Genomic DNA, 13,553 nt, shown 5'->3' on the forward strand with positions numbered 1-13,553 from the left:
CATACTAAGGGAAGCAAACAGCTCCACCATGTAGTCTGCTGACTACCACCACTGCCACTGATTTGGTGGTGTCCAGCTGCCAGGTGTCCTTTAGTTGATAAGAGCACATCACACACAAACTAATGACCACACATATAGGAGACGCCACAAAGTAAAAGATGCATGTGTCAAATAATGAATCACCACATCTAGTGGCAAAAAGGAAAATTACACCTTAAAATGATGACTGTGGAGGTTTATAAGGCTGGTTCACCCATGCTGTAAACTGTTTTCATATGGAGTATTTCTTCAGTGAGTATTATTTGCAGGTAGCAGTGAGGTATGTGGAAAAGCCAGAATAATCCATACATTGACTCTTCTTAAATACAAGTTTAGAACTCTATGAGCACCACAAACAAAATAATATTCATATCTGCAACCTAAAACTAAACCAAAAGGTACAAAAACAAAAGGCATAGACTTGCCTTGTTGTGTACTTGAAGAGTTGTGCGACCATGCGTGTGCTTTAGTAACAAGTCTATAACTGAAAAAGGTTTTTGTTTTTTGTTTGTTTTTTTTAAACATGGAGCAAACTGAATGTCAGGCTATGATGCACATTGCAAATAACAAAAAACAATACAGGGAATTTTCGCCCTGTATTTTTAGGTTACACAAATCGGGACATGCTTTTTCTCAACAGTCCTTGTTTAGGGATACAAACAATAATTGTTTCAGTAGTGAATATAATTAACTAATAATTATCTATCAAAAATGTTTTCAGTGAATAGTTTTACTTGGAAAATCTCGACCAAAAGGATAAAACTCAAAAGCAGTTAATTTACATTGATACAAAGACAAAGTAAAGCAAGACATACTCATATTTGTGAAGCTTGAATTAGTGCTTTGTATTTTCAATTGCATTTAACGAGTCATCAATGATCAAAGGTTTTTACTGTCAATTGATTATTCTGATTGTACTTAACTATTTTTTATAGATTTAACAAGCACTAACTCATGTTAGGATGGATTTTCATCACATAAATCCAACTGGAAGTGATTTCTTTCATGGGTTAAAAGACCCTGATGTGGGGGAACTTACATCACATTATCCAGGAAACACCTGCAGGATGGTGTTCAACATCAGCTTCCCAAAAACATCTTTATTAGAACAGGATGATCATACTGTTGTCAGTGTAATATAGGAGAATGAGAGTGACACAGTCCTGTTTTCATAAACAATGTACACATAGCATTATAAGTAAGTGTGTGTGATGGATTAGGTTGGGGTCAACTATGGCAGTGTATCCATCCATTAAGCGATGCATAGCCTGCCAACACATTTTTTCAAGTTCATGTGAGCTCACATATGCATTTAGACTATGCATGATTCACCCTTTCCAAAGCGACATAGAAACTTTTCTTGTCATCCAAACTGTGCCAGCCGATTGGTCCAATCTCACAATCTGCACAGATGAGATACTTGATTCTCCCCACGTCCTTAGTAAAGCCCACATTCTCAAAAGTGTACATGTCATCCACAAACCAGTGGGCGGTCAGTGTGTCCCCGTCCACTAAGCCCTCTGTGGTGCTGAGACCGCTCTTTTTCCGCATGGATGGTAGGAACAGCTGGTGGGAGAAAATACAGCCTCAGATGAGATAAAAACACTTCCAAAATAACTCAAAATCAGTTTTGCGGTAGTTATGGACATAGGATATACATGAAAAGGTTGGCATGCATTCATCATGTCTTTTGTTGTATATTCTTAGCTGGAAGAAAGATATATGAAAATCTGAATACATCATCAGAAACCTCCACTGGCAACCTGTTTCTTTTCAATATCCTCCTCCTGGTATCCAAAGCTTTGAATGGCCTCAGTATGATATTATGCTCTCTGTGTATAATTTATTTGGTTTTGAATTATCCTAAAGCAATTCACTGGTGTACCTGTCTTAGCATAGTTGTTCTTGTACAGTGGGGCTCGAAAGTGTGGGCATCCCAGGTAAAAATTTGTATTAATGTGCATAAAGAAGCCAAGAAAAGATGGAAAAAATCTCCAAAAGGCATCAAATGACAGATCAGACATTTGTATAATATGTCACAAAAAGTTAAGATTTCGTTCCCATCATTTACACTTTCAAAAAAACAGAAAACAAAAAAATGGCGTCTGCAAAAGTTTGGGCACCCTGCCGAGTTAATACCTTGTACTGCTTGATTTGAGGCGTGTTTAGGATCATTATCTATTTGCAGAAGCCATCCTCTCTTTAACTTCAGCTTTTTCACAGATGGCATCAAGTTAGCGTCCAAAATTTGCTGAAATTTTATTGAATCCATTTTTCCTTCTACTGGTGAAATGTTCCCTGTTCCTTTCTTGGCTTCTTTATGCACATTAATACAATTTTTTACCTGGGGTGCCCAAACTTTTGAGCCCCACTGTATGTAGGTGTGTGAGTATATATGTGTATAAATGTACCTTTCTGCTTATTGTTTTTATTTAGTTTTCAGATCCTTTACTCAAGTAAAAGTAGCAATACTACAATGTAAGAATTATCCATTGCATGTAAAAGTCATCCATTTTAGTACTTAAATAAAATAACTTAAGCATTATTAGCAAAATGTACTTAAAGTATCAAAAGTAAAAGTACTCAAAGCATAGACACTACCCCTGTAAGTGTTTTAAAATCAAACATGATCATACTAGATTGCTGATGCATTCATATGTAAGTAATATTTTACTGTTTACTGTAGGTGGTTGAGGGGAAGCTATTACATTGGGTTGTTTAATCTATAACACAGTCATATTTTAGAAATGTATAATATGTTTTAAATGTAACAACCTATTTTGTAAATGTATTTGTAAGCCATCGATCTAGTGGAACAAGTACAATGTTTCCCTATATGAACAGTATTGGAGTGTAAAGTAGCATAACATAGAAATAGTTATGTAAAGAAATAGTGCCTAAAAGTACACTTAATGTGCATAGTTGTTGTACCTTGGATGAAATTTTGCTGTACAAAACTATTAGGTTGATAACCTGAGAACAACCAGATTAAATACCCCTAAAGCAATATATCAGCCACTACTGTTAGCCCATCGCCTAATATCAGACTTACCTCTTTCTCTGCAAACACAGCCACCCCAGGGCACAGCACCTTGGATCCGCAGCGTTGACACACGACAGACTTGCTATTCTTGCCGTCCTCGGAAACCAGGTCGGAGCGGTCCGTGCTTGCTTTGGACGGTTGATTGTTGTCCATCTTGAACCCTGACAAACAGCAGATTCACTTTGATGTGTGCACTAAACAGGCGTGGGATCGTACCTAGCAAACTAAACCAAGGAACCCGTAAGGGCTAACTGGCTTATAGAGCTATCTTAACGAAGAGAGAGATGAGGCGCGCACAGAGAGAGAGAGAGAGAGAGAGAGAGAGAGAGAGAGAGAAAATAAGAGAGAGAGGCCGGAACTACAAATCTTCGGAACCTTTGTAGTGCGGAAGTCCGTGAGAAAGAAACTCAGCAAAAGAATCATGGATGTATTATATTGGAGATAATAGTTGTACTCACAAATGTTTACATTTGTTATCACCCACAACATATGAATTATGGCAATCTTAAAGCTGAACTACAGTCTGAGATATTTACGTTAAAGGCTAGCCAGATGAACGACAAACTGTAAACCCCACCCTTTGCATTTATGCTATCTTTGCTAACACTGAATGCAACAGACTTAAGACCAGGACAATTACTACATTACACATCTATAAAATGTGACACAGACTAAATAAAGTCAAATAAGACGTACCTAAATGTTGACGTAAAGACTAGGTTGAATGCGACAATAAAGTAGTAAGACAGACTTAGCTAAACCTGGGCTAGCATACTAGCTGGTCTTGAAGTGTGCCAGTCACTAAATGCTCTCGTCAGGAAACACATGGATGTGCTTTGGTTCCTCAACAAACAAACAGGCTCTGTAGTTAATAATAATTCTGCCACCTCTGTTGACGTTTGAAAATAAAGGTAATGTAGGAAGTAATAATTGTGACTAAGCTACTTGACAACGGAGATGTACAATAAATTATGCATTTACCACAGAAGATATATCCAAACTTGACTAATTTGAGTTGAGCAATGGTGGCAGAAATATTCTGATGTTTTACTTGTTACTTCGTTTAGATGTTATTATACCACAATATAAAATACTCCAAAATTACTCCACACGTAAAAAGCCTTCATTTACATGTTAACCTTAGTAAAAGTACACTACATTAGCAGCAAAGTAATAGAATGTTTTATGCAGTGTGACCCCTGTCAGTATTGATTGATTTTTTATTTTGGTGCATTTCTTTCTATAAACAGAATTTTGTAATGTAACTATAGCTTTCAAATAAATGTAACTGAATAAAATATACATAATATCTGCATATAATGTAGTGTAGTTAAGTAGAACGTATAAAATTAATAAATCCTGGCTGCCCAGACTGGTTTTTGGGAAGACTTTTCCAGTAGAATTGTACCCTGAGGAGACTGGAGATGTAGTATGTAGTATGTATGTCTGTGTTGCCCTATATAATATGCTTGCCGACACTGATGCTACAGTGTCAGATACACTCACCTAATGGCAGCATCTGGAGAGTTTCTACCAGGTCAGTGGGTTAGGTTGACTGCTGGAGGAATCAAGCCACGACAACTCTCAACTGAGGCCATCGCACGGCTACAACTACAGTCCTAAACAAGCTGAAGTAATTCCTAGGTCTTGTGCCCTGGCATGAGCAGTCGTTAGGAGAGGTTGTTTAAACTAGTCATGTAGATTTTGTGAAAATGGATGCAGAGCCTATGCATTCAACGCAAGAGGCGCGATAACATCTCTGTTGAGCACCTCATAAAAGACTAGATGCAGGATTCAGTCTATCAGATGTCTTGATTGAGAAGAAAATGTCCATCAACAGACTATGGGAGAGAGGTTTATAGGAGTTATTGGAGTGCACTGCATGATCCAAATTCATTTTTTAATGTTGTTGTTGCATAATTCACTTTTGTATAAACCCTTGAAATACATAGGACCCAGTAATAACAAAAAACAAATATTTTCTGTTTTAAGATAAAAAATCCCACATACCCCCTAGCCATAGTTACACAAGCACACCCAGCTTGTGCCATATTTTCCCCAATACCAATACACAAATTCATCAATATTTATTTTTAAAAAGTGATATCCCATTGTTAGTATACTGTGTTTCACTAGTCTAAAAGCCTCCTGTCCACTAGCTTGTCAAGGTTTTTCAAAACAATTCCTCTAAATTGTTCAGTGCTTCACCAAAGCTTAATTTGCCCATCACCATCTTCACGCACTTGCTTACTGCTGATTAGTCTCGCTTTGCCAGACCCTGCTCTGGTTTAAACCAATCACAATCATCTTGGGCGGTGCTACAGAGCACCGGAGAAAAGCCGCGGTATAGCTGCAAAATAGGCTCGGAAAAAAACTTGTTTTGGTGGAACATTGTGCATTTCAAAATTGTTTTAGTCGTGCAACAGAAAACTCAGATTGGACGGAGCTTGCTGTCTGGATTTAGCCTGCAGAGATCTGAGAAAAGGTTAACCATAGTCCTCATAAATCAACTGGAGTTTAAAATGCCAACACAAAAAAAAGTCCCAGGCAACGGATAGCCGACATAATTGATTGAAATCAGGTGGAGTTTCTTTAACTGTCTATGGATTTTCCGCTGATTGACATTTGCAAATGTATTGGCTTTGAAACAACTGGACACCATGTTTGGACATGTGGAAAAAAGATTTATTCCAATATTTTTCCAAGATTACCATTAATAAATATTTATGTTTACATTTCAGGGAAATGTATGATTTATCACTTTCTACACAGGACATTACACAAAGTCAAGAATACACATTGTTTTAGTCTTTGTAATAAAGCTCGAATAAGTTGATCTAGAAAAAGGAGTCTTAAACAGCAGTTGATACAACCTATCCATGGAGTTGTAAGTTCAATAATGATTTCGATTGTATATATGGCAAGGAAAACAAGAAAAGTCAACATCTGGAAATCCACGAAGCTCCCTTGACTGTTAAGATAGGCCGTTTTATTTCCATTGGCCTAAGGCACAGGAATACTAAAAGTTTATATCAATCATACATAACACATTTTAAACCCCATATGGTGATTTAAAGTTTTGAATTGAATAGTATACATTAAGGTGCATTTGATATTTACACCTATCATTGCATCTGAAATATAGCACAAAAGGAATATCTCTAGCTGACAAAAACACAATTTGACTGATCCAGATCTGTACATTGTGCATTGCCCAGGAACTATTACTCTAGAAATGAATCAAAGACGTGTTGCATGACTAAAACATGATGGCTGGGGAGTTCTTTTAACTTCTGCATTTTAAGCATTTTAGTCTAACATCAGCTGACCAGATTTATTTTTGCCATTGCAGCTTTTCTGTGCCATTATTTAATTTGAAAATCCTTTGTTTGGTAATATGTCAATTAACAATTCAACAACATGCAAAGGAACTTTAAAATGTTTCAGTATAAAGTTAAAAGAAACTGAGAAATCAGTTTAAGTATCCAACCGCTTGATTTTTTGATGATTTGGTAATAATTCTGATGAGCATTCACCTTGTGTTATTCAGACACATCTAACAATCATTTGTAGAATTTAAGATCTATGTTCCTTTATTATTAATAATAATAATAATAATGTATTTTAGACTGATTGATTGGGCCTTTAGAGTACAGTTCATGTTTTATTGCAGAGCGGGCATTGGTGGGTTCGTACTAGTCCTCCAGGTTTTAACACACAGCTGCACAATCAGTCTCAGCACAGATAAAAAACATCTGGTGACATCTATATACACACTATATGTGTAAAATTTTATCCTCCTAACACAAATGTGTGAGCGGGCCCTCAAGTACCTAAATGGTCCTGGACTGCTCTACAGCTCACTCCTGGTGGACAGTACATTCATCCTCTGATCTGCATGGAAACTGGGAGGAAGGATAGGAATTGTTTACAGTATGTGCCCTCTGCTACATCACGAATAATACTCTCTGTATTCTCTGTGCAATGGTAACAGACTATGAAGACGGGTTGGGGTGAGCTTCTAAGAAGTGACCATCAGTTTCAGGAATATACGATTTTGGTTTAAAAATCTCATTGTGACCTTACTTGAAAATGTAGACTTCAAGTTTCATAATTATTGACAAAGAAGTGCCTGTTGAAGTTTCCCTCCGCAGTTCAATGGCTAGTCAATGCTACTTTATTGGAGCAAAAAAGAGCCAAACATAAAGACCACCAAAACCCAAACAAGATGTTAGCAAATCAGAAGTACAGAAGGAGCAGTAAGTGACTATATTGAATTCCAGCAGCATTTTAAGTGATTGTGTGTGTGTGTGTGTGTGTCTGACTATAAAGAAAATTATGAGTAAGTCACAGTCAGGCCTCTCAGAGTAGAGTGTCATCTGTGCATCCTCCCTCCAGGCCGTAGCGGAACTCCTGCAGGTTGGAAACCCCGTAGAAATGGATAAATGCCGCTGCCACCACCAGAACATGAAATATCTGATGCGAGTGGAACTAGAAGGAGAGAAAGAGATGTTTATGTTAAAACTGCTCTGACATGTTTGAATTTCTTTAAACCAATCACAATCATCCTGGGTGGGGCTAAGGCCCAATTGCGGAAATAGCGAGAGTGGAGGATAATTCGGCGCATCAGGGTTTATCCCAGCAATGTACATGCGTTGAGCCAGACTATGAACACATCAAACACTAACCCAGATGTCACACTTTCCAGGAAAATAGCGTTCAGGGATTCTGGCTGCATAGAGACCAGCACCAGTGATGTACATGGCACCCATCAGGTAGAACCAACCCATCTGGCCGACTGTGGTGGCCTTAACAAAGCCCTCCTCAATGGTGAAGTGCATGGTGGGGACGATGCCGCTAAGTCCAAGACCCATGAACACACCTTAGAAGACCAAGGACTTCAGTTATTTTGTGTAATTTTGAAACACGTCAACATCTACTAACATTAAAATTATAACCTAAAGCAAACTTTACAGAGGAAACTAAAAAGTGCACATTATCATCAAATGGTTGGTACCTGCTCTTGTTGGTCTGTGACGAGGTGTAGAGAACCGGTCCCACTGGGCCACTATGATGGCGGCAATGCCGAGGACACATACAATGGTGAGGTAGATAAGTCGAGGTTGAGGGGAACAATAGAACGAGTAGTACAGCCAGGGCACAAAGGAGCCCATGATCAGAAGGGCAATGCCTGAGTAGTCAAGCCTGAAGAGAGGGGGTGACACAGAGATAACAGCTGGGTTTATGGCTGGATGGAAGAAAGCTAATGTTTTGTCATGTTTCTAAACACATGTATATTCCCCATAATAGAAAACAACTCTTTTTGATTACTGACAGTAACATCAATGTGGTCCTTATGGTAATAGTTTTATTACTCACTGTTCATTTAGGCCCGTGCATGTATACAGTATGATAATTCAGCCTAAATTAACTTGATGCCACAGCAGTCTGTCAGAGTAAATGCGCTAATCTACCACATGTAACCACAGATTAGTATAAAGCTCTTCATCATGCTACACAGATTGCTGAGGCATCACGTTTGTTTTGATTGAACAATGGTCCATTTTCCCTGAATAATGATTGTGGGTGTATTCCTTATTATTTGTAAAACTTTAGATGGTAAGCTAGAGCTGCAGGTCTAGTATGAAGAAACATATGGCTGCCTGAAATTAAAAACCTGCCTACTCCAAAACGGGAAAATATTTTGACAGTTACAGTTGACAGTTGATGATTCCTTTAAGGCATTCAAGGCAGGTGTGTGAGAAGCAGTGTTTGACATTGTGATGCCTTACTTGGAGAAGGTGCGAGACACTTTCTCAGAGTGGCAGTAAACGGTATGAAAAAGCCAGGAGAAGCTGAGGCATAGCACAGCTCCCAGGAAGAACATCCCAAACACCACTTTCTCTTGCAGCGGGGCCATAAAATACATGTTAGGCCGCAACATGGTTAAGGTGCCCAGACAAATGAATAAGATCAGCCCTGAGGGAAGAAAATAGTCTAGTTTTACTAACAGACAACAAGAGAAGAGCTACCCAGTCAAAATATATGTTATTACACTAACATGTCTGGTTGTAAAATTAGAATATGCTGCTAAAACCTTAAGTTCAACAATTTTAGGAATGTTACGTAAAGTGTTCAATTCTCACCTAAGAGGTGAGTCCAGATGTTTCCTGTCTCAGTGTGAATTCTGAAGATGCTTCCAAAACAGGCCCGGAAGGAGGGCATTGGGGGCCGATGTCCATGCAGGAGGTAATCGTTGTCCTTTAGCCACTCTGGCAGAACATGGAAAGGGATTACCCTCCAGCGCCCCTCCCAAACCTGAAAAATAAAAATAGCTTTTACACACAGATGCATATATTTACAATTACTATGTGGCCCTCACACTGAACGCCCGCAAGGATGATGCAGAGTCTAATATTTTGCAACAATTACTTTACAAGCGCTGATAATCTTTATTGAGATTTAAGTAGAAAAGACACTATGTATTTTGTGTTATGAGTAGTTGTGGAAGTTCCAAAAAATATTTTTGTATTTTCCAAGTTCTTTAGTAGCAGTAAAATCAACCTTACACCTTACAATTTGAAAATATGATAAATAGATATGCAAATTACGAAGAGTCTTTTTGATTTATTTTAAACTACCTTGTTGTTGGTCATTCTAAATAGCCACGTATACAATGTCTATTTCTTTTAACAATGAAGCCAGCATCATCGCCATCTTTAACTTACTTACGTACATTAAGTTGACCAGATCTTTAAGATAAGGGTTCTTCTCAATATCTAGATGTATAGATGTTTTACTGACCAATAAATTATTTTGTCTCCCATAGTGACATGTGCATGTCTTATACATACAACATGGCTGATAGGGAATCCTAAAAAAAACCACATGACTCACTCAAACGACAAAGCAGTCACAGGTTAATCCCTGGTTGTTGCTGTTCGCCCACATCTGCAACTGCCATTGAAACCAACACACCTTTGAGATGAACAGGGAGTTGAGTTTCAGCTCATTTCTTTTCACCAATGCAATATTTATGCTGGGTGCCAAATTGTGCAATGTCATTAAGATCTTTTATTCTCCTTATTTTGTCACATTTGAATGTTCACCAACCAACATTTAACAATCACAATCAACTCTCTCTTTTGTTCTTCTTTCTTTTCTTTTTATTAAACTAAATTTTCTTTTGTTTTTATTAAACAAGCCATTTTACCTTGTGTACAAACTCCTCCATCTTCTCCATGGCATGGTGAGCCTGAAGTGGTAAGGTCAGGACCTCTCCCACCTCATCGTCATCCTCCTCTTCCTCCTCAGCAAGCATTGAGGCTCCCTTAAATAGATCATAAGAGAATATTGAAGCGAATGAGCCATGACAACTACTCTCTGGGAATTTTGTGAAACAGTCCTACCTCTGAATGGACGCCTTTAGACGCTGCAGGTCGCCCCCCTCCCTCCTCCAGCAGTGGCCCCAGCTCCATCAGCTCAGCATCTGGGACATTGCAGTCCTCAGAGATCCGGCAGTCTGCATCACTTGCAGACCCGTTTCGGCCTGACATAGGGAGGCTGCCTGATGACCCACTCACAGCCTCTGTAGTCTGCTTCAGGAAGTTTACTTCAGTTTTCTCTTGAACAACCAGAATCAAAATCAAAAACTCTACTGGCTAAGTATGTTGACATACACAAAAAATGTTACTCCAGTTCTCAGTGGCTCTCAATATACTCAACAAATTTACAGTAAGATACAAATAAAGACCTAGAGCTAAACAAAGACCATAAACTACATAAATCAAACAGGCACACTATTATAAACAGGCAAAAGGTGGAATACAAACAGTATCTATACGCAGATCAGATTGTTACTTCCGGTATGTTATGCATAATACAAGGTTGAGTCCAAAAGCTGGAATAGGTTTTACAGAGACAATAAATAAATGTAATTGTAATTATTAATATTGCTCCAAAAACTGAATTTGACCTGAAAGGGGATCAGCTATCAGTAAGTGAAAACACAGAGGATTTTATTTAGGTCAGTTATGTTACTGTGGCCTATAAATGCTTGTCAATAAGGATAGAAGGTCTGACGTTACTTAGTTGGGGTGTTAAAATTAATGATTGCATCGACCTTGACAATTCTGCATCGATGCATTGACATACCATATGTGATTATTGCCTAATGATGTTACTTGCTGATTTTGCAGTCAATGCTTATTTGTTTTTGCCTTTCGTCTATCTTCTGCTGTATTCCGACTCATTCTTAGACGCTACATTCAGGAAGTGTCTTTTTTTTTTAAGAGCAGATACAAAAAAAAGGGGAATTCATATATGTCTGGCTGCTTGAATTTGTCTATGAAATGATGTGATGCATCGTGATGCATCGGAATTGGTTTAAATCGTTGACAGGATAATATCAATGTAATCAAATCGTGAGACCAGTGAAGGTTCACACCCCTGTTACTTAGTCTAAATATTTTAAACAAAAACAAGTTTGATATATTGTCACACACAAATTGGCCACAATTAAATATTATTTACTGTATGAACGATCAAGGCGCTCTATAGGAAAAAAAAGTCTTAATCTTTTTGCAATTACAACATTAGTATTATCGTTATTTATTTAACAGCCACAATAAACAGGTTGGTCCTGAAATGACATACTGGTGCATCAGTGATAAGTTGCTCTATATACAGAGATGGTTATATGTGTGCATATATTAATGGATACGGTAAATGTACAGTACATACAGTCTGCATAACCTTATATTTTAACAATGTAAGGCTATAACGTAGGCCTACATTCTATTAGTCAAGGGTTATGTTACACTGGAATATATAGTCATGAGATATATTGTACTGGAATATCAGTAAGGTGATTTTGTATTGCAGGGTCATAGCTGATCAATAACTAACATATAAAGTGATAAACATGTAGCTACCTAAGTGCCGATTTAAAATGGCTGGTGGTTATTTTGGGTTTCATCCGAAATGTGTGTTTCATCGATCAGACATTCACAACAAGATAACAAAGGAGCGGCTTAATTTATTTATCGTTACATATAACACTATGTCACCAGCCAAAATGATAATCGGTGGACATTTATAGTAGTGACAATACTCAAGACAGCATTATAGAGGACTGAGGCTGCAAAACAAACAAAACGTTTGACCGAGTTACTGCTGAGCAAAGCCTGCCAGACGGATGTTGATTAGCGGCGTCAGACGGAACATGGAGCACAAAATGTAAACAACCGCAAGATAACTGCTGACTGTATAACGAATATCCATCGTGTATTTACAGTTGGGTACACTTTATAGCAAGGAGCATAATTACATTTCAATTCAAAATCACGTAATCCTTTATAGGTTAGCAGGTCACGGATCGCTCAAGTCTCTTGCTAATCTTGCTAACGTTACCTTTCAGCTAGCTAACGCTAGCGCGGAGCAGTTGCTAACTAGTCGAGCAGGCGACACTGGTTTGTGAATCAACTTGCTAGCAGCAAGATAAGAGTCTTCACGACGACAACAACGTATAATGTTATGTAGATAACCTACTGAACTAGCATTTGCTATGGAAATTTTGTTAAATTGACATAACATACCTGACAAGATAGCCTTTAAACCAGGAAGGTGAATTATTTATCGATATGCGAAAAACAATCCTTTGCGGAAGTCGAGAGCTCTTCCGGAAACATAATCCCTACAATTTAAAAAAAAATAAAAGCACCAATTCACACATAGGAAAACAAACAAAATTACATACTTTGATCAGCAAAAACCTCTACTTGTTTACAATTACTTCACAAAATGTGAATACGGAAATAATTTATGTATAAGTCGTATAAAATGCATTTTTTATAGTGATTCTTTGGGAAGATTATTATCTGCAAATCATTAAAGTATCTTAATATTTAAAATGATAAATGTATCACAAACAACGAGCGTTTCTTTCTATTTAGAAGGTATTTGAGACCATATAAATTGTAGTCAATGTATAACAAATGTCAGAGACAGGAAGCACAGTATTGTACATCAGATCCATTTGAAATGCCCTGGACATGTTTACTTTTAAATGCAGTGCCTAACTTGTGGATTTACAGTAAAAGTCACTAAAAGTGGATTAACAAAGCATAGAAAGAAAAGAAAAAAAACATACAGGGTTTGATTATGAATGGATAACTGAACGGACACAGACCTAGGGGCCCAAAGTGTCAGAGGACCCCCCATGGCCTTCACCAGAAATATGTCACTGAAGAGAAACACACTGACCATAAAGAGATGCAAAGTAATCAGAAAGAAACATAAAACAATTAAAAAGATTCACAAAGTGACTACAAAAAGATGCACAATGACTACAAACCTTTCATTTTCTGGACAAAGACCCTGCCACTTAGACATTAAATACTACCCCAGACACGGTCTAGAACATAGACCCACATGGAAATGGTTTTCTATAAGGTCCTTATATTCTGTACCT

The 13,553-nt window shown here is 37.8% G+C and overlaps 2 protein-coding genes across 3 annotated transcripts; both read right to left on the bottom strand.

The window, feature by feature from the left end:
- Positions 1–1,107: 1,107 nt before the first annotated feature.
- On the bottom strand, positions 1,108–3,915 carry LOC116679831 (guanine nucleotide exchange factor MSS4). 2 transcript variants are annotated; one of them, XM_032509299.1, is made up of 3 exons: positions 3,779–3,915; positions 3,092–3,243; positions 1,108–1,605 (listed from the first exon to the last, which is right to left on the bottom strand). In XM_032509299.1, the coding sequence occupies exons 2-3, from the start codon at positions 3,233–3,235 to the stop codon at positions 1,357–1,359; spliced, it is 393 nt and encodes a 130-aa protein (XP_032365190.1). In that variant the 5' UTR covers positions 3,236–3,243; positions 3,779–3,915; the 3' UTR covers positions 1,108–1,356. The 2 variants fall into 2 exon arrangements, with proteins under 2 accessions (XP_032365190.1, XP_032365191.1); XM_032509300.1 differs by lacking the exon at positions 3,779–3,915 and having other exon boundaries at positions 3,092–3,395.
- Positions 3,916–6,425: 2,510 nt separating this feature from the next.
- On the bottom strand, positions 6,426–12,826 carry LOC116679830 (adiponectin receptor protein 1). The gene is made up of 8 exons (XM_032509298.1): positions 12,679–12,826; positions 10,492–10,707; positions 10,296–10,412; positions 9,229–9,400; positions 8,875–9,061; positions 8,100–8,287; positions 7,771–7,964; positions 6,426–7,573 (listed from the first exon to the last, which is right to left on the bottom strand). The coding sequence occupies exons 2-8, from the start codon at positions 10,636–10,638 to the stop codon at positions 7,445–7,447; spliced, it is 1,134 nt and encodes a 377-aa protein (XP_032365189.1). The 5' UTR covers positions 10,639–10,707; positions 12,679–12,826; the 3' UTR covers positions 6,426–7,444.
- Positions 12,827–13,553: the final 727 nt, after the last annotated feature.

Source organism: Etheostoma spectabile, unplaced genomic scaffold, assembly GCF_008692095.1.
Source record: "Etheostoma spectabile isolate EspeVRDwgs_2016 unplaced genomic scaffold, UIUC_Espe_1.0 scaffold00018250, whole genome shotgun sequence".
Classification (NCBI taxonomy): domain Eukaryota; kingdom Metazoa; phylum Chordata; class Actinopteri; order Perciformes; family Percidae; genus Etheostoma; species Etheostoma spectabile.